We start from the raw sequence: 21,844 nt of genomic DNA on the forward strand, positions 1-21,844 counted from the left end.
CATCAACAGTTTTCTGTTTTAGCAGACTCCTGGTTCTGATACTGCACTGTTCCCATCAAGTTCTGGTTCTTCTGCCTGGATTAGGCTGGCGTAGGCTGGTCTAGGCTGGGCTGGGCCCATAACCTTTGTTGGGTTATTATGCCAGAACTTTTCTCCATCTGGAACTCTGTTTGTGCTCAGAAACAAACACACATCACGCAGGTCTTACACAGCAGAGCTGGTTTATTTCCTTCAGGCTTCTGTGCAGTTCAATTCAGATCAGTTCAGATCAGCACACTGAGGCATACACAGAGAGCAGTGATCATAGAGCAGTGATCAGTTCCATTTTACACAAGTGAGAAACTATATACAGATCTACACAATTCTTATCTACATTACATACAGCTGTGATGAGGCTAACTTAGAATCTTGGCAAGGTTCCCAGAACAGCCTCTATCTCAAGGTAATTGCCCACAGATAGACTTTCTCTGTTTAACCCTGAGATAGCCATACACACACAATTTTAATGACTAAGCAAGTATTTCTTTTCATATACTTAACAGCCTTGCCTGCCCTAAACCACAGCCCGCGCTAGCTCTCCATGCTGTGCGAAGTATTTATTATCTCCCTCTCTTACTCAGTACAAGAAATCACCCCATGTTGCACCTGATGTTGCTGTTGACATTATTGGTCACAAACGCAAGCTTTGGGGAAATCCCTGGAGAAGAAGACTAAATCACCATGATTTTTATAATTGTGAAGGACAGAACAACCTCTGCCACATCCCGAACGCTCCGTGTGGCTCCACGTGGTGGTGCGCAGCTGGGGGAAAACATGTTTTGAGATCTTTCCACGCACCCACAATCTCTTCCACAGGCCAAAGATGGGGGGGGGCGCACAGGTGCTGGAATGAACTGTAGTGAGAGAGAAAAAGAAACCCTCCCAAACGCTTGACACCATTTCAAAGTCTTTTGAAGGGCAGGTGTCACAGCCACAGACACGTCTTGAACAGAAAACTCCCCCGTTAAAACAGCTTCACTGGCTTCCAATCCGTTTCCGGGCACAATTCAAAGTGCTGGTTATGACCTATAAAGCCTTCGGGTCCAGGTTATCTGAAAGACCGTATTCTCCCTTATGAGCCTGCCCGTGTTCTGAGATCTTCTGGGAAATCCTTTCAAAGAATCATAGACTCATAGAATAGCAGAGTTGGAAGGCCATCGAGTCCAACCCCCTGCTCAATGCAGGAATCCACCCTAAAGCATCCCTGACAGTAGAATACTATATTCTTTCTACTATATTTTCATGTATTAATTTTAGAACTAATATTCCCTCTTTGAAAGAGCGTGTTTCGGCATAGTAAAGGAATACCTTGACTTGTCTCCATTAGAGAGACACATCCATGAAAAATTTCATTGCATACCGAAAGAGGTCTGTGAGTCTTTGAGAGAGGGCAACACAGATACCGTGTCTGTTGAGCAAAGGCACCAGGGTCTGTATGAACCGTTCTCCATTGTCATTGCCTGAAGCAAAGAGACATATCCAGGTCCATTGGAAATGCAAGAGGAGTTTGACAATGCCCAGATGCTGGTCTTCTTCTTTCGGGGCCACCCGGTAGAAAAAGGGGAACTGATTTTTATCGTTAAGTTCATGGGGTTCAAAACTATAACTAACCTAGTGAGAAATAAAAGAGAGGGAGGGAAAATATTGCCACACCACAGCAGACCCGGGGGGAAGGCAGGCAGGCAGACATTTCTGGGGGCACAAGGAAGTGACCCAAGGATTGTTTCAAAGCCAGTAATGCAAACCATCCCTGTGAGCGGGGAGCAGCACAGAGTGATGCCTTTTCTTTTGCATCCCATAACTAGGAGGCTAGGAGGATAAGAGTAAAGCTTTGTGATCCTTGCTTCAGAGTTGATTGACTGCACTGTGATCACAGCCATTATTAAACAACAACAACAATAATAACGTTAATAATAGCAGTACTAATTAATATTAATAGCAATAATAATAATAATAACAACAACAACAATGAGTTGAACCACAATGAAAGTCTGCCTGATTTCACTGAATGGGAAAAAACAGGAGAGCTTGGGCTATGGGGTATATATATAAAATAGAATAAATAAATAAATAAATAAATAAATAAACAAAGGAGGGGTGGAATTAAAAGCAGTAGTGTTGCTGAATAAACAACAACAAGAAGATTTTTTAAAAAAAGGCTATATGTGTCTTTTACCAGTAAGAGGAAAGTGGACGTGCCCAGGGGGAAGGGGATATGCCAATTTGACTGGCCCTAAGTAAGTACCAGTCTTTAAGAACCTACCTATCACTTCAACTCATGACAGGCATTAGCTTCTCCAGTCTCCACTAGTTACTCTATGGAGGGCTCCGATTACCCTCCAAGGGCAGGAGTGTGTGCACTGGGACCGTCCACATGCCCTAGGGGACCTCATCCCCTTGCACCACATCTATTCAGTTGTTCACCAAGGTTAGGGTGGGTAGCAGTGCTGTGTTTCCTATCTGTTATTTATTTGCTTAGTATATGATTTCAGGTTGTGTTTGTGCGTTTGGTGGGGCTACTGTTTTAAAAAACACTGGGAAAAGTCCGTTCAGAGACTAAGAAAGAGAAGTTTCTCAGTATCCCAAGTTACTAAGTATCCCGTTTTGCCTATCCCCCCTCCAACGCTGGGATTGGAGGATGCTTCATGAGGTCATCACTTCTCATCATGACTGGGGGTTGAATCTGCCTCTCAGCACTTCAAAAAGGTACCTCTCATGCTTTTTTCGCCCTATATTTTAGGAAATTATAGCAAGCAAACCGCACCACGCAGAGTTCTGAGAATAGGCTCAAAATGACCCCCACCCATGACTCTCTAATCACACCAAGTTTCAAATAGACAGCTTTAAAAAGAAAAAAGTTATCCCCTAATCTGTTCCGCAATGCAATCCTATGGGCGAAAAAATTTAAAATGGCGGGCGGATCGCTCCGCAAAAAGAGGAGCGCTCTGCCTATGGTTGCTTCTTTTCACCATGCTCCTCCAGTACCCCGACTCGCTTCTCCTCTGCCTCAGGGCAAGGCGGATCAGGCCAATTCTCTGTTGCTTCTCTGGTCCGAGGAGAAGCGGAACACACCCCTAATACTTATACACCACTATAGCCCAAGCTCTCCTGGCTTTTCCTCTTCAGTAAAGTCAGGCAACTTTCATTGTGGTTCAACTCCTTATTGTTGTTGTTTTTGTTTTTGTTGTTATTGCTATTAATATTAATTAGTACTGCTATTATTAATGTTACTGTTGTTGTTGTTGTTGTTGTTGTTTAATAATGGCTGTGATCACAGTGCAGTCAATCAACTCTGAAGAAAGGATCACAAAGCTTTACTCTTATCCTCCTAGCCTCCTAGTCATGGGATGCAAAAGAAAAGGCATCTCTCTGTGCTGCTCTTACCTCACAAGGATGGTTTGCATTACTGGCTTTGAAAGAATCCTTGGCTCACTTCCTTGTGCACCCAGAAATGTCTGCTGCATGCCTGTCTGGCTGCCTGCCCTCCCTCCTCCCCCTGGGAGCTGCACTACATGATGGGCTTTGTGGTTTGTGCCCACCAGCCTCCGGCATGCTTGCTGCCAGTCCTTCTCCTCTGTGCCCACCTTGCAGGGTTGGTTTGCAATGCGTTACTGCTGGCTTAGGAAGAAACAAACACTTCCTTGTGCTCGCCTCACAGGGTTGGTTTGCAATGCGTTACTGCTGGTTTAGAAAGAAACAACCAATCCTTGCCGCACTTCCTTGTGCCCGCCTCGCAGGGTTCATTTGCAATGCGTTACTGCTGGCTTAGAAAGAAACAAACAATCCTTGCCTCCTCCTCTGTGCAGGCCTCGCAGGGTTGGTTTGCAATGCATTACTGCTGGCTTAGAAAGAAACAATCCTTGCCTCCTCCTCTGTGCCCGCCTCACAGAGTTGGGATTTCCTTTGAAATGGCCATGAATAAAGCCCATTGAGCTGTCTGCAGATACTGGGGTGTCCGATTTTCAAAAACTCCCCAAAAATCAGAGGAGGCTTGGATTTGCTTTAGGATTGGCATGCATGTGTATGCATGCATCAGGTGTCATGGTGCCTAATTTGACATTTCTAACATGAAAATTGACATAGTTCTAGCATGGGACTTGATTTGGGGTGAGTTAAAAGGTTAAACCCCAGCCAAAAATCAGGGGATGATGGGATTTGCTTGAAACTTGCCATGAATGTGGATCTAGATGGCATCTGTGAGGGTGCCTGCTTCAAAGTTTTTTATCTGTCAAAATGTCGGAGAAAATCCCATGTCTGAAAATGGGGTGTCTGATTTTCAAAAATTCCCCCAAAATCAGGGGAGGCTTTGATTTGCTTGAGGTTTGGCATGCATGTACATACGTGCATCAGGTGTCATGGTGCATAATTTGACATTTCTAATGTGAAAATTGACATAGTTCTAGCATGGGACTTGATTTGAGTTAAAAGGTTAAAGCCCCGCCAAAAATCAGGGGATGATGGGATTTGCTTGAAACTTGCCATGAATGTGGATCTAGATGGCATCTGTGAGGGTGCCTGCTTCAAAGTTTTTTATCTGTCAAAATGTCGGAGAAAATCCCATGTCTGAAAATGGGGTGTCAGATTTTCCAAAATTCCCCAAACATCAGGGGAGACTTGGAATTGCTTGAGGCTTGGCATGCATGTGTATATGTACATCAGGTGTCATGGTTCCTAATTTGACGTTTCTAATGTGAAAATTGACGGAAATATAGAAAGGGGTGTGAATTGGGGTTACGGGTTGATGCGTTAGAGGTAAAAGCCCCCCCCAAATCAGGGGATGATGGAATTTGCTTGAAACTTCCCATGAATGTGGATGTGCCTGCTTCCAAGTTTTTATCTGTCAAAATGTCGGAGAAAATCCCATGTCTGAAAATGGGACATCCGATATTCAAAAATTCCCAAAAAATCAGGGGATGCTTGGATTCGCTTGAGGCTTGGCATGCATGTGTATACATGGATAAGCTATCATGGTGCCAAGTTTGAGGTTTCTAATGTTAACAGAAAAAAAGTTGTAGGCTTTTTTGGATTTCACTGCCAAGGCTATAGGGGGGAAAGCGGAGCTCCGATCCTGATCCGGAGCTTTGCAGCGAAGCGGAGCGTACCGTAGGTGGACTGGATCGGAGCGGAGCAGACCCGACCTGGAACTTGCGGATCTGGAAGAGTAGAGGATTTTGGGGTCCGTGCACACCCCTAATAGCCATGCCATCCAAATCTCAATTTGTGTCCTTCCAGTTCCAACACTCTCCTATTTTTCAGCAATACCCAATCTTTCATCCACATTAAACAGCAGTCAGAGAAATACACTTTGAGGTCTGGCAGGCCCAGCCCTCCTCTTTCTTTGGCATCCTACAATATTTTAATTTTAACTCTTGGTTTTTTTGCTTGCTGTATAAACTTAGATCTCTCTCTCTGCCACTGTTCAAATGGTAAATCCGATGTTACAATGGGTATTGTTTGAAACAAAAATAACATTCTTGGCAAAACATTCATTTTAATTGTTGCCATTCTCCCCAGAAGTGACAGCTGGACCTTTCCCCATCTTGTTAAATCTTTTTTAACTTCATTCCAAACCTTAACATAATTATTATGAAATAACATAGAATTCAAGTTATTAAATAACCCTATCAGGATTCAGCAATTCCAACTCTAAAATAAACAGTAGCGGTGACAGTGGGCAGCCCTGTCTTGTCCCTCTTTGTATTTCACATAGTTTGGACACATCTCCATTAATCATTATTTGCATATATATTTTTTAGTTATGGATGGATTTCACCCACTTCATGACATTTACACCAAAGTCCAGATCTTTTAAGGTTCTAAGTAAAAAGTTCCAACTAAGGTTGTAAAATGCTTTCTCAGCAACCACGAAAATCAAGGCAGCCTGGTTTTCTGAAGGTTTTGCCAGATATTCCACAACATTTAAAACTGTTCTAACATTGTCTCCCATCTGTCTTTTGGGTAAGAAGCCACCTTGATCCTCATGAATGAATTCTTGTAGAACTTTCTTCAGTCTTTCCGCCAAGGTTGCTGTGAATAACTTATAATCATTATTTAATAGCTATATTTGCTGACTCGAAATTTCTTTGCTTCACTAAATTTAATTTTTCCCAATATCCCATATTGTTAACATTGATAGTTGTCATTGAAGCACTTTAATTTGTTGATGAACACTTGCCTTTCCGGGCGTTTCCCTCAGGTCTTCTTGTTGTGCACCTTCAGAGAAGACAGGACAAAGCACAGGCAATTCTGCTATAATCAGAAAGGAAGAGACCAAACAGAAATAGACAATAAAAGGTGTCTCTAGTGGTGGTAACCTGCAAAGTGTGTGCAATGTTCATGTTCCTGCCTGAGATCGATACAGCGGACACCTGCAACACGTGCAAGCTGGTGGCACAATTGGAAGAAAAATAGCAGCGAGTGTCCACCTTCCAAGGAATAAGAAAAGATGAGGAGTTCTTAGAATGGTGGAACTACAACAGCAACAAGAAGAACAACAGATCAAAGAGCAACAGCCAGTGGAAGCAGAAGTGGAGTATGTTGTGGTGAGGAAAGCCAATGAAGAGGAAACTCCCTGGAAAAGGGTGACAGTTAAGAGCAGAAGAACTAGAAGGCATTTTGCACCTGTGGTAGCATTACAGTTATGCAACCGCTTTCAGCTGCTGGAGGATGAGACTAAAAAATAGTCAGCATAGGAAGAATTACAGGAGACACTGTGCAACAGTGAACAAGACTCAGAAAGTCGGTCGAACAAGAAGAAGAGAAGAGTAATTGTTGTGGGAGACTCATCATCAACCAGGATGATCAGAGGTCTAGAAACAAAGCCCTATGAAGAGAGACTGAAAGAACTGGGCATGTTTAGCCTGGAGAAGAGAAGATTGAGGGGAGACATGATAGCACTCTTCAAATACTTAAAAGGCTGTCACACAGAGGAGGGCCAGGATCTCTTCTCGATCCTCCCAGAGTGCAGGACACGGAATAACGGGCTCAAGTTAAAGGAAGCCAGATTCCGGCTGGACATCAGGAAAAACTTCCTGACTGTTAGAGCAGTGTGACGGTGGAATCAGCTACCTAGGGAGGTTGTGGGCTCTCCCACACTAGAGGCATTCAAGAGGCAGCTGGACAACCATCTGTCAGGGATGCTTTAGGGTGGATTCCTGCATTGAGCAGGGGGTTGGACCCGATGGCCTTGTAAGCCCCTTCCAACTCTGCTGTTCTATGATTCTATGACTCCCTGCTGCGTGGGATTGAAACCCAAGTATGTCGTAAAGACCCAATGACTTGCCAGGTGTGCTGTCTCCCTGGAGCACAGATTAGAGATTTGCCTGAAGGATTGCCAAAGCTCACAAAGCCCACGGACGCATGCTCCTTTCTTCTCATCCATAAGGGAATAAATGATGTCACCAAGCGGAGGTACGAAGAAATCATGTCAGACTTTGAAGTTCTGGGAAGGAAACTTAAGAACTATGGGGCCCAGGTAGTTTTCTCATCCATTCACCCAGTTCTTGGAAGAGGATTAGAAAGGGAAAGAAGAATACTCCGGGTGAATGACTGGCTACAAAGGTGGTGCCGATGAGAGAGGTTTGGATTCTGGGACCACGGGCTACGCTGCTTGGAAGATGGACTGGTGGCAACGGATGGGTTGCACCTCACAAGGGCAAGAAAGAATGAGCTTGGCCACAGCATGAAGAACTTGATCAGGAGGGCTTTAAACTGAATCTTACGGGGGCGGGAGACAAAAACTTCAAGGCAACAATAGATGAAGGCCCATACACCACAGTACAGAGAACAGCTCCAATAGTGCCCAATATATTGTCCACAACAATGTAGGAACAAAGCCAGACTATGAAGCACATGGTATTCGATGCCTATATGCTAATACCCAGAGTACAGGAAACAAACAGAACGAACTTGAACTCTTAATACATGAAGGCAAATACGACTTGATAGGTATAACTGAAACCTGGTGGGATGACTCCCATGACTGGAATATAGCAATTTAGAATATAACTTGTTCAAAAAGACGAGAAGAAATAGAAAGGGAGGTGGAGTTGCACTATATGTTAAAAATACCTATCCCTGCACAGAAATACAGGCTGATGAGACTGGGAGCCCCATTCAGAGCATCTGGATTAAAATGAATACGGCAAGGAATAAAAAGAACATGATAATCGGAGTCTACTACCGACCACCCAATCAAGGAGAAGACAAGGATGAAGCTTTTGAGAAACAAATTGCCAGTGTTTCAAGGAAGTATGATGTAGTATTAATGGGGGACTTCAATTACTGCGATATCTGTTGGGAGACAAAAACTGCCAAAAACGGCCCTCCCAAGAAATTCTAGACTTGTGTGGGTGATAACTTTCTCCTACAGAAAGTGGAGGAAGGAACTAGAGGATCCTTGACTTGATATTGAACAATAGGGATGAAGTGGCTGGGGGGGACTGACCACATATTTGAATTCTTGATTATGAAGGAAGCAAAAGCTGAGTGTAGGCATAAATGTACTCTGGATGTTAGGAAAGCTTATTTTAATAAACTCAGAACTGTGATAAGCAAGGTCCCATGGCAAGTGACCTTATAAGAAAAGGAGTCCAAGATGGGTGGGAGTATTTAAAAAAAGAACTCTTAAGGGCACAATTACAAAACATTCTAACAAGGAAAAAAGATAGAAGACAGCAGAAGAAACCAATGTGGCTCCACAAAAAGCTTAGATATGATCTGAAAACAAAAAAGGATACATACAGGAAGTGGAAAGAAGGCTACAAAAGAAGAGTACAGACAGGTGGCACAGAAGTGCCGAAATGGTATCAGGTAGGCTAAAGCTGAGAATGAGCTGAGATTAGCGAGGGATGCTAAAAGCAATAAAAAGGCTTTCTTCAGATACGTGAATAGTAAAAGACAGAAGGAAAGAAATGGTGGTTCAACTGCTTAACGAGGCTGCTGTCCAACACTAGAGAAATTCAAGAGGCAGCTAGACAATTATCTGTCAGGTATGCTTTAGGGTAGAATCCTGCATTGAGCAGAGGGTTGGACTTGATGTGCTTATAGACCCCTTTATTATTTATATATTCATTACACTTATATTACTCCCGCATAGCCAGGGCTCTCTGGGCAGTTTACAGAAATTCTAAAAAATTAAGATAAAAACGAGTATACAAAATTCTAAAACACAGAGCATACATACATAAAGCATTAAAGTTCTTCCACATCTATGCTATAAATGCTACACTAAGCTTTTATAGGGCTTCTCCCCAGTGTGAATTCCTTGATGCAGCTTAAGGGTTGAGCTTTGAGCAAAGCTCTGTCTGCACTCTAAGCATTTATAGGGCTTCTCCCCAGTGTGAGTTCTTTGATGCAGCTTAAGGCTTGAGCTGCAAGCTAAGCTCTTTCTGCACACTAATCATTTATAGGGCTTCTTCCCAGTGTGAATTCCTTGATGCCGCTTAAGGTTTGAGCTCTGAGTAAAGCTCTGTCTGCACTTTAAGCATTTATAGGGCTTCTCCCCAGTGTGAGTTCTTTGATGCTGCTTAAGGTGTGTGCTCCGAGCAAAGGTCTTCCCACACTCTAAGCATTTATAGGGCTTCTCCCCAGTGTGAATTCTTTGATGCAGCTTAAGGTGTGTGCTCTGAGCAAAGCTCTTTCTGCACTCTAAGCATTCATAGGGCTTCTCCCCAGTGTGAATTCTTTGATGCTGCTTAAGGTGCGTGCGGCAAGAAAAGCTCTTGCCACACTCAAAGCATTTGTAAGTCTTCTCCCCAGTGTGAATTCTTTGATGCTGCTTAAGGCTTGAGATGTGAGCAAAGCTCAATCCGCACTCTAAGCATTTATAGGGCTTCTCCCCAGTGTGAATTCTTTGATGTCGCTTAAGGTCTGTGCTCTGAGCAAAGCTCTTTCCGCACTCTAAGCATTTATAGGGCTTCTCCCCAGTGTGAATTCCTTGATGCCGCTTAAGGTTTGAGCTCTGAGTAAAGCTCTCTCCACACTCTAAGCATTTATAGGACTTCTCCCCAGTGTGAATTCCTTGATGCTGCTTAAGGTGTGTGCTCTGAGCAAAGGTCTTCCCGCACTCTAAGCATTTATAGGGCTTCTCCCCAGTGTGAATTCTTTGATGCCGCTTAAGGCTTATGCTCTGAGCAAAGCTCTTTCTGCACTCTAAGCATTTATAGGGCTTCTCCCCAGTGTGAATTACTTGATGCTGCTTAAGGTGCGTGCGGCAAGAAAAGCTCTTGCCACACTCAAAGCATTTATAAGGCTTCTCCCCAGTGTGAATTCTTTGATGCCGCTTAAGGTTTGAGTTGTAAACAAAGCTCTTCCTGCAATCTAAGCATTTATAGGGCTTCTCCCCAGTGTGAATTCCTTGATGCTCCTTAAGGTGTGTGCGGCAAGCAAAGCTCTTGCTACACTCAAAGCATTTATAGGGCTTCTCCCCAGTGTGAATGCTTTGATGCAGCTTAAGGCTTGGGCTGTGAGCAAAGCTTTTCCCGCACTCTAAGCATTTATAGGGCTTCTCCCCAGTGTGAATTCTTTGATGCTGCTTAAGGTGCGTGTGGCAAGCAAAGCTCTTGTCACACTCAAAGCATTTATAGGGCTTCTCCCCAGTGTGAATGCTTTGATGCAGCTTAAGGCTTGGGCTGTGAGCAAAGCTTTTCCCGCACTCTAAGCATTTATATGGCTTCTCCCCAGTGTGAATGCTTTGATGCAGCTTAAGGCTTGGGCTGTGAGCAAAGCTTTTCCCGCACTCAAAGCATTTATAGGGCTTCTCCCCAGTGTGAATGCTTTGATGCCGCTTAAGGCTTGGGCTGTGAAAAAAGCTTTTCCCGCACTCTAAGCATTTATAGGGCTTCTCCCCAGTGTGTATTCTTTGATGATACTTAAGGCTTGTGCTCCGAGCAAAGCTCTCTCCGCACTCTAAGCATTTATAAGGCTTCTCGCCAGTGTGAATGCTTTGATGCTGCTTAAGGTATGTGCTCCGAGCAAAGCTCTGTCTGCACTCTAAGCATTTATAAGGCTTCTCCCCACTGTGAATTCTTTGATGCAGCTTAAGGCTTGGGCTGTGAGCAAAGCTTTTCCCGCACTGTAAGCACTTATAGGGCTTCTCCCCGGTGTGAATTCTCTGATGCCGCTTAAGATACGTGCAGCAAGAAAAGCTCTTGCCACACTCAAAGCATTTATAAGGCTTCTCCCCAGTGTGAATTCTTTGATGCAACTTAAGTTGTGTTTTGAAACTGAACTGTTTTTCACACTCTAAGTATTGAGATCTTTGATATTTACTAAGATGAGTCTTCTGAGTCTTTATGTACCGAGAGTTTTTCCTCTGGTTCTTCCTATTGTGAATGTTCTTTTTACTTGTTGCTTCTAGTATTGGCGTTTCACAGATGTCTGATCCTTGAAAAGAAATGGATTTGTTTTCCCCCTTCTCTTCAGTTTCAGTTTTCCTTCTCTGATGTAGGCCATTTTTCTTGCTTTCCCTGTGATCATCTGCAAGTATAAACACAGAAATCATCTTGAAATCTTGGGACAAAACGAACGGTTGCTGATTTGATACACAGGAAATATTAAAAAATCATTAGTCAGGAAAATCCTTCCAAACATATTAAATATCCTGATGATCAATAGAATTGAGGATTTGACTGCTATACAATGCTTTCATTTATATGGAATAACTCATATATAGAAGCTCAGAGAATAAATGAACAACATAAGGCCCATAAGGGCACTGTGCGAAACTCCCCCAATAAGCGCATGAAACCCTCCGGATTCATTGGCCTCCAGGGCCTGGTCATCCCATGTGATCTTCCTGCCTTGTGGAGGTTACAGGTAGGGCTGAGCTCCAGTTCGCTTCATACAAGCGATACCCGAGCGGCCTGATTCACCTCCACCAAAAGCGGAACCAGATCAGGTTAGGGGCAAAGCATCATGAAGCGGGTCGCCCATTTGCGGAGTGATCCACTTAGTCGCAAGGCTCCACCCACCGTTTTGGAACTTTTTCCACATAGGATTGCATTGGGCGAAAGAATGCTTATAACTTTGTTTTTAAAGCTACATCTCTGAAACTTACTGTGCTTAGACAGTGATGATTGGGGGTCATTTCTATCAATTTTCAGAATTTTTCATCGAGCGGCTTGCTTGCTATTAATTTTTATAGAATGGATAAAGCGAGAGCGGGGAACCTATTTTTTTTAACGTTGATTGACAGGTTCATCTCCCAATCGTGATAAATGATCAGCCTATGTGAAGCATCCTCCAATCCCAATGTTGGAGCGGGAGGAATAAGGAAAACAGGATACTTAGTAACTTTTATTTCTTTGTCTTTGGCTCAGACTTTTTCCAGTTTATAGTGGATTGGTGAAGCAGTAGCCCCAGCAAACTCACACACACAACCTTAAATAATATACCAAGTAAAATAACAGATAGGCAACACAGCACTGCAAGGTTCCCACCATAACCTTGGCGAACAACTGAATAGATGTGGTGCAAGTGGATGATGTGTCATACGGCATGCGGACGTGCCCAGTGCCCACTACCCTGGAGGGTCATCAGAACCCTCCAAAGGGGAACAGTGGAAAGAAGCCCATGAGTTCATGCATCATGTTGCTTCTCAAAGGCAGGTACCTAGACAGGACCGGCTGAAGGACTGGTGGCACAGACCACACTGTCCCACTGGGCACTTCCACTTTCCCCTTCCTGGTTATAAAGACAGCATATTTGTTTTAATTCTTCTTGTTGTTGTGATGATTAGTATTTTTATTGTTATATTACAGTTATTGGCTGGGCATACCCCGGAGTGTGTGAACTGTGACGGAGGGGTGAAATGAGTGCATGGCATGAACGAAATGATGTGTTTAGACGTATTGCGACCCAAGCGTGGCAACGTAAGGTCTGTACGCACACCCCGTTTAGTAATTTTCTATCTTGAAATTCCCTGTGTTCATTTTTGGCATGGTTAACTGAGTGGAAGATTCTGATTTAGGTTGAAATTCAAATATTCCCCAAAATTCATGGCATGCTCGGTTTTCCTTCAAAATTGGCATGAATCTGGATACATTTAGAAGCTGTCATGGTGCCCATTCTTATGTTTCTAACTTTAAAAGTAAAAAAATTATAGGTGTTTAACATGTTCAATGCAAGTCCATGGGGGGAAAACATGGAGCACTGATCGAGATACGGAGGAGAAGGAGAAGACTCAAATACTGAGGGCAGGACCACAAGTGTCCAGGACCAGACATACCTTCAACATGCCTATAAAACAGAATTGTCGGTGCCTGTCTCATCTCAGGAAATTAGATATTAAACTCAAAGGAACATGGCACCAACTCACAAGATGATCTCAAAAACTGAATGGGTCAAAGGGGAGAAGGCAGATTCTCAGCTAACCAGCTTAGGGCTTTATATACAAGCTACAACCTTGAATCTGGCTCCGTAGCAATCAGGCAACCAGGGGAGTCCCTTCCACACGTGTAACGTTCGGAGGTTCAACTGCCACATACCCTTAACTTCTCATCCTTGCTGTGAAAATGACAGCGCCAAGCAAAGCTACAAAGAAATCAAATTAGACTTTGGAGCCTTGGGAAGGGAAGGAGTTTGTGGCCCAGATAGTGTTCTCATCCCTCACTCCAGTTTTTGGAAGAGGAATAGAAAGCGAAAGAAAAACACTCCGGGTGAACAACCGACTACGAGGGTGGTGTCGACATGAGAAATTCGGATTCTGGGACCAAGGGCGATGGACTGCTGACTTCAACAGGAGGGCTTTCAACTGAATCCTATGGGGGAGGGAGACGTAACCTTGAAGGGAAAATGGATGACGGCTCCTGCACCTTAATGCAGAGAACAGATCTAATAGCGGCTATTAATAGTCTTCACAATAATGTAAGAAGGCAGCCAGACTGTATAGAAAGCACATGGTCTTTGATGTCTATATACTACAGAAGAAACCCATGTGGAAACAAAAAAAGCTTAGAGATGACATGAAAAGCAAAGCAAAAGGACACATAAATGAAGTGGAAGGGTTACAGACAGGTGGCACAGAAGTGCCAAAATGGCGTCAGGAAGGCTAAAGCTGAGAATGAACTGAGATTAGTGAGGGATGCTAAAAGACATAAAAAGACTTTCTTCAGATATGTGAGTAGTAAAAGACAGAGGAAAGAAATGGTGGTTCAACTGCTTAACAAGGATGGGAAATCGATAACAGATGACAAAGAAAAGGCTGAAGTGCTCAATTCCTACTTCGCCTCAGTCTTCTCCCAAAAGCGGGTCTATGACCCCCCTGGAGAAACTGAAGCAGAAGTTGAGGGGGCAGGATTGCAGTTTGAGATTGATAAACAAATGGTCATTCCTTTCTTAGAATGAATTCAAATCTCCAGGGCCTGATGAACTGCATCCTAGAGTAATGAAGGAGCTAGCGGAAGAACTCTCAGAACCGTTGTCTATTATCTTTGCAAAATCATGGAAGACGGGTGAGGTGCCGGACGACTGGAGGAGGGCTAACGTTGTCCCTATCTTCAAAAAGAGCAAAAAGGAGGAACCTGGGAACTACAGACCAGTCAGTCTGACATCCATCCCTGGGAAAATGCTGGAGCAGATTATAAAGAAGTCAATCTGTAAACACCTTGAAATCAATGCAGTGATTACTAGAAGCCAACATGGATTTGTCAGGAACAAATCCTGTCAGACTAATTTGATATCATTTTTTGATCGGGTAACCTCCCTTGTGGACTGTGTTAATGTTGTGGACATAATATACCTTGACTTCAGCAAAGCTTTTGACAAAGTACCACATGACATTCTGATTAACGAACTAGCTAAACGTGGGCTAGATGGAACAACTATTAGGTGGATCCACAGTTGGCTACAGAATCAGACTCAAAGAGTGCTTATCAATGGAACCTTCTCCAACAGGGGGAGGTAATGAGTGGGGTACCACAGGGCTCAGTCCAGGGCCTAGTGCTCTTCAACATTTTTATTTGTATTTATTTATTACATTTATATTACCCTTTTTCCACTAAGGAACCCAAGGCGGTGTTATCCTCACAACAACAACCCTGTTAGGTCAGTCAGTCTGAGAGTATGTGACTGGCCCAAAGTCACCCAGTGGGTTTCCATGGCCGAGTGGGGACGAGGACCCAGGGCTCTCATAATTATTAATGATTTGGACGAGGAGATGCAAGGAATGTTGTTCCCTGCCTTGATGGCTTACTCAGAGGAATCCCATTCCTTACCCAGAGAGGCCAGGATCTCACGATTCTCCTCCATGACTTCTTTGTGCAGAGTCCTTTGGCCGGGATCCAGCAGAGCCCACTCCTCCTCCGAGAAATGCACGGCCACCTCCTCAAAGGTCACCAGACCCTGAAAGAAGAAGAAGAAATGAAGTTCTCTTTAAGCATTATGTAGCAATCCATGAAGACAAGGATGGTGAGGTCCTCTTTCTGAATGCCAAAGCATTGTGAGTGACATTCAAGGCCTTCCCAGCAGCCATCTTGGAGAAGAGCAAAGGCTAAAGGGGCAGGTTCTTCCAGGACCAAAGAGATGTGCAGGGGACGGAGGCCCCCAGGACTTCCCTACCTGCCCAGGCTGTGCAGAAACCGCTTCCACTCCACCACAAAGGAAGAGAGGCCTAGAAGGATCGCCCGGGGTCAGTTGACTTTCTCTGCAGTTGTTTCTGTTCCCTGTGAGGAAAGCAAAGAAGTTGAGAAGTAAAGTTAACATTCTTAAGCATTCCCGTTTTCATTGTTTTATTGGAATCAGTGTTTGTTTATTGATTGTATTTGTTTACTACCCCATAGCTGAAGCTCTCTGGGCAGTTAACATGATAAAAACAATATCCAAATATGACTGCAAAAACATACAATATACACATACATATAAAACTACTATAACAAGTTTTAAAACTATGACCCTAAAAAAACAGACCTAGGCTAATTACATATTGATAATTACATATTGCTTGACCTGGTGCCAAAAAGATAACAATGTTGGTGCCACGTGAACCTCATTGGGAAGATTGTTGCACAGTTGGGGGGCCACCACAGAGAAGGCCTCTCCCTTGTTGTCGTCCTCCGATCTTCCCTCTGAGTAGGCACCTGGAGGAGGACCTTAGTTGTTGAGTGCGTAAGACCCACTCTGGGAAGTGGGACAGAATGGGTCTTACACACTCAAACCACAATACTAAACAACATTTCCTTTTTGAGTATCTAGTGAAAAAGGGTCTCTCTCCCCCAGCTAAATCAGGGTCAAGGAGAACGTTAAGGCAGCTCATGCACCTCATTGAGGGACGGAGACCATGAGGAAATACATCCCACAAATCCTTACCCACTGAGGAGGGTCCTCCATCACCCTCCTGCAAGATCCGCCCGTCCAGCGGCCTCTGTGTGATGCCCGGTGGAGCCTTCTCTGCCTCAGGGAAATCTGTGGGTGCTCTGGCCAACATCCCCTGGACCTGGAGCAGGAGGGAGGATCCCAGGCAGAGAAGAGGAATTAGAGAAGGAAAGAAACAGGTCAGGTCAAAGCCAAGGGCAGCGTTTCCCAATCGCTTTACCTTTCAGGTCTCATTGTAAAGTTCATATACTATTCAAGACACACAGCGATGTGTCTTTGTCAGGGGGCTAAGATATCAACCCTGGCATAAGTAAAGTGCTTGAACACCCTCCAAAAACCAGCCAGGAGGAAAGACAGAACCTCCCAGACATTCCCTGATATCCAGCATCTTCCGCTGTAAAAACATCGGTTTGATGGCTACAAATGCTCTTCCTGTCCTGTTGGGAGGACTCTGCCACGGGCTGAAGAAGGATCCCCCCCTTCCCCAGAACCTCGTAAACCCATTCAGTTCTCCTGTGATCATAAGAACATAAAAAGAGCCATTCTGGATCAGAACAAGGGTCCATCTATTCCAGGATTCTCTCCCCACAGTGGTCCATCAGCTGTTGACTACGAACTCACAAGCAGGACATGAGTGTCACAGCACCCTCCAGCCCATGTTCCCCAGCAACTGGTGTACTTAGACATACTGCTTAGGATACTGGAGGTAGGATATAGCCATTCATAGCCTTCTCCTCCAGGAATTTGTCTAACCCCCTGTATAAACAGTCCAAATACATGGCCATCCCTGCATCCTCTGGTAGGGAATTGCATATTTTAATGACGTACTGTTAATGTAACGAGGGCCCGCTCTACACATGAAGAACCACTATACTTGCAGGTGTCATTGGAAATTGGGGCATTCCTTCCTTAGAGGACATGTACAATAAAGTTGAGATAAGTATGAAGAACACAGTCCCTGTTAATCACCAGGATGAAATGCTCTCACCTGCTCTTGGTCCTCTGCCTGGCTCAGGAGGAAGCCTTCTGCCAGGGCCACCGCCTGGGAACTGGTCTCAGCTCCACATTCTCTGACCCAGCTCACCATCTCCCGGGGCAGGACAGCCAGGAACTTCTCCAGGACCACCAGGTCCAGCATATGAGCTTTCGTGTGCTTTTCTGGCTTCAGCCACTGGCAGCAAAGGTGGTGGAGACAGCTGCAAACCCTTCGGGGCCCTTCAGCCTCCTGGTAGCAGAAGTCCCTGAAGCCCTGGCGCTCCACGTCTGAGCAGGCGTTGCTCCCAGGCTGGTCCTGCTGCACTCTCCCTTCCCAGGGCTCTGCACTGCTCCCTTCCTGGATGTTGCAGGAGACGTTTTCTGGGTCAGGGCCTGCAAAGCTTTGCTCTTCCATCTTCACTCTCTTCTGCTCCCTCCAGGACTTGAAACAGTCTCCTTCCTTGGCTGCCAATTTCTCCTTTGAGGCAGGGACTGCGCTGTAGGAATTAAAACGGAGAGTGTGAAGGAGGCACACCAGGGTTCTCCGTGAGAAGGTTCCCAACTTCCCACCTTGGCAAAACCTGGTAACGGAGCCAGATGGCTACTTGACTGATCATTCTGCCGAAGGACGGTCGATTAACGCCCATGCCCCCCCCCCCCGGCAACAAGGCCCATGTGCCTTCCCCAATAATTTGATATTTGTAAACACCAGCCTGGCAAGGTAGGCCACAAGCCCAAGCTTCAGAGCTGATATTTCAAGGGGGTGTCGAGGAACCCTGGAAAGGCGTGTCTCCTCTAAGTGGGATCGCTGAGAGGTGGTCAAAGACTCTAAGACATGGTTCTCTCTTTTGAGAAAGTTTATTACAAGCAGCGCTTAGAGCTGCAAGGCGGAAGCCCTCAGCGGACCCAAGGAACTGCCCGCTATTTTCAGGAAAGGCTTAACCTCCTTATAGGGTCAGTCCCCTTCGCAACAAGGCTGAACCTCTCCATACAATACACCAATCATAAAACAGTAACAGGTAAGCTTCTCAGCCTGTAATAAGCAAGGATTTTACGCATGTGCAGAGTGTAAACTTTTCAAGGACAGAAAAACAAGACATCAATGATTACTGAGAAACTTGTGCACATCTGTTCATTTCACGATTAGCTGTTTCTACCACAACACCCTCTAACAGTCCTAGGAGGCACACAATCTTGTGGAACTAGTGTTTCAATACCCTTCACAAGACTTGGTCTCATGGTTGCATCCTTAATACATTTTCCAGTTACTGCGGAAGGATAGATACTTTGATTTGTAGAGAACAGGCCCAAAGGAATTATATTAGCACAGGGTGGGCTCCGGGGAAGCCCACATACCTATTTGCTTGAATTCCTCGACAGGGTGCAGCTAAGAATAACAGACCCCCCTTGTTCGTAAGAGCCAGCACCTGTCTCAAAGGGGGCTCCGCGACCCCCGTCCCAAAGGAACCAGATTTGTGGTTGAAAATGAAGTTCTGACTCTGCCCCAACGGGAGAGAGTGTAACCAGAGCTGAATTAATACCATTAAAAGTTAATCATGTGTGAACGTTTATTTTAAAAGTTAAGCAAGAAAACACTGAATACTTTTTCAGCTTGTTAAACTAATGAAACATGCCACTAAGGAAGCCTTAAGAGATGAATGATTTAGGGTGATCCTATGAAAACGAGGACAGGGCTCCTGTATCTCTAACAGTTGTATTCAAGTAAGACAAAGGAACCAGTGACCTAGGGAGGTTGTGGGCTCTCCCACACTAGAGGCCTTCAAGAAGCAGCTGGACAACGATCTGTCAGGGATACTTTAGGGTGGATTCCTGCACTGAGCAGGGGGTTGGACTCGATGGCCTTTTAGGCCCCTTCCAGCTCTACTATCTTTAACAGTTGTATTGAAAAGGGGATTTCAGAAGCTATCATTTGCATACATGGATCACCACGTAAAATTCCTTTCTCTATGCCCTCTCTTGCTCCCAGCACTTGAACCCCAAAATTGCACCAGAGTAACAGCGATTTCTCCCCACTCTCATCATGTGAATATCGGGCTCACTTGATACATCAAAGAGGGACGTACTAAAACCAACAGCAGGCTCCCTTCTTAATAAACAAAAGCGCCCCAGGTTTTATTTCGAAGGCCTTGTGATCAAAGTGACTTGTTAATTTTGCTTATTCACTAGGTTTGAATCAGGGAGAGGAAACAAAACAAAAATGCAATGCAAACAGGACACCAGGGCAGCCTTTTGCCCATGGGGGGGGCATTCCTCCTCCCCGCCCCAAACATGCCCCCTTGCGCTTGGCTGCCCGAGGCGGCTCTTTCCTCTGCCCCCTCCCCCTGGGACCCCCTTACAATCTACACTCACCGGCTCCTTTGCAGGGGAAAAGGGGCTGCAGCCAGCGGACGCAGGAGGTTCGCTGGAGCAGGGGGAGAATCCCAGGCTCCTTTGCAATGGGGGGGGAGGAAGTGTGGGGCAGGAAGGGAGGGGTCTCATCCAGCCTTGCCTCTAGGACCCAGCCCCCTCTCCTCCTCTTTAACCCTTGGATGGAGGCAGCACGAGAGAGCCGCAGAGGCTCCTGGCAGAGACGCGGACCTGGAAAGGGGGCTTTTCCACAATGGGGGTGTGTGTCTTTTATCCCCCCAGCAGCATCTCCGCCCCATCTGCTCCTGGGGGCTTCGCGGGATCCACAGCTGTTTCCCCTTTGAGTGCGTAAAGCAGCCTCCAGCATGAGAGCCCTCCGTCCTTCTGCCTGCCCTTGCTGCAGAACAGCGTTCCCCAACCTGGTGCCCTTCAGAACGAGAATAGATGCTCTAAAAAGAGAGAGGTTAAGTAGGTTAAGACCCTATGAAAAGGAGGACAGGGCTCCTGTATCTTTTTTTTTTTTTAATAATTTTTATTTGTTTTCTACACTATATAAACATACAACATTACAATAGTAATAATAATAATAAAAAGAAACATCAAACAACTGCTACATACATATTGAATAAATGTTCAGTACATATATGTTGAATAAGTATTACCTATACATTATCATACTACAACATAATCATTCTTAACATAAAAGTGCACCCCCCACCTCGGGATCTATTCCTGACTCCAAAATCTGATCGTTTCTTCTGCTGGCGGTTTCCCACTTCCCTTAGTAAACACGAATATTAGGAACTGTTTCCAGATTCCTTCAAACTCATTTATTTTAGTTACGCCTTTTCTCCACTTAATATTACATGTCAGTTTATCATTAATGGCTATATCCCATACTTCTTTGTACCATTCTTCAATAGAATATTCCCCTTGAATCTTCCAGTTCCTAGCTACCATCAATCGTGCTGCAACCAGCAAACTCGATATCAGCTCCATAGTTTCTTTTCCACACTTTATATCTTCAAATAGTGACAGCAATGCAATCTTTGGTGTTTGTTCTATTTTCATTCCCACTATTTCTTCAATTTCTGAAAACACCATCTTCCATAATCTTCGTACATATTTGCATTGCCACCACATATGTAAATACGTTCCTTTTTCCCCACAACCTCTCCAACAATTTGCTGAATGCTGATCATTTATCTTATTCAATCTAATCGGGGTTAGGTACCACCTCCACAAAATTTTAAAATAGTTCTCCTTTATTCTCACTGATAAACTTCTCAACACTCTTTGTTTCCATAGTCCCTCCCATCTCTGTCGCCCTATTTGTACCTTCAAATCTGACTCCCATACCATTTTCTCTGAGTTCTCTCTAAACTCCTTTTCTAACAATATTTTATATATTTCACTCATTAACCCTTTTAAAACTATACTACCTCCTTTCCCTTTTTCCTTATTTGCTATTAACTCTTCAAACTTTGTCATCTTTCTGCAAACTCTATTATCTTTAATCCACTTTTTATTCCATTGTTCTAATTGCCCATACTCTAACCAAGATAATTTTTTCTCCTTTAACAATTTTTCCATATCTTCTCTTGTTTTTATATCTCTTAACCAATCCTTTAGTTTCATTTTACTTTTCTCTTTTAATATTTTACATAATCTACCCTTCAGATCCTCTGGGAAATTCTTTAACATTATTATCAGTGCTAAGGGAGAGTTGCTCGGAAGCAGCTTCCCTTTAAATTTACTCCAAATTTCCCATTGAGTCCTCAGGAGTGGATTATCTATACTTCCAACCCACTTTCTCCCTCCATCTTTAAAAAAGACATTGTCCAAACTCATCTCTACATTACTTATAGTTTTTTCTTCCATCCAATATAAATCTCCTACTCCTATAATTGCTTCTACAATATGTCTTAATCTATTTGCTGCGTAGTATAATTTTATATTTGGGAGACCCAATCCACCCTTTTTTTGGCTTAGGTACCAATTATTTTTATTCACTCTTGCTCTCTTTTCTCCATTACAATATTTATTAATAATATTTTGCCAGCTTTTTATCTCCGTTTCTGATATTTTTATTGGTAACATCCTAAACACAAAATTAATTTTAGCTAAAATCTTCATTTTTATTAAGGCTATT

The 21,844-nt window shown here is 44.2% G+C and overlaps 2 protein-coding genes across 2 annotated transcripts in view; one reads left to right on the forward strand and one right to left on the reverse strand.

Annotated features, from left to right (window-relative positions):
* The window catches only part of LOC134396274 (zinc finger protein 420-like), a 647,156-nt gene that overhangs the window by 518,941 nt on the left and 106,371 nt on the right, over positions 1 to 21,844 (forward strand). The window lies entirely within an intron of this gene.
* The window catches only part of LOC134396269 (uncharacterized), a 298,553-nt gene continuing 285,878 nt past the window's right edge, over positions 9,170 to 21,844 (reverse strand). The window contains 1 exon segment of the mRNA XM_063122689.1: positions 9,170 to 11,245. Within this exon segment, the coding sequence (XP_062978759.1) occupies positions 9,263 to 11,245 (1,983 nt within the window). The 3' untranslated portion in view covers positions 9,170 to 9,262.

This window comes from Elgaria multicarinata, chromosome 3 (assembly GCF_023053635.1).
Source record: "Elgaria multicarinata webbii isolate HBS135686 ecotype San Diego chromosome 3, rElgMul1.1.pri, whole genome shotgun sequence".
NCBI lineage: Eukaryota > Metazoa > Chordata > Lepidosauria > Squamata > Anguidae > Elgaria > Elgaria multicarinata.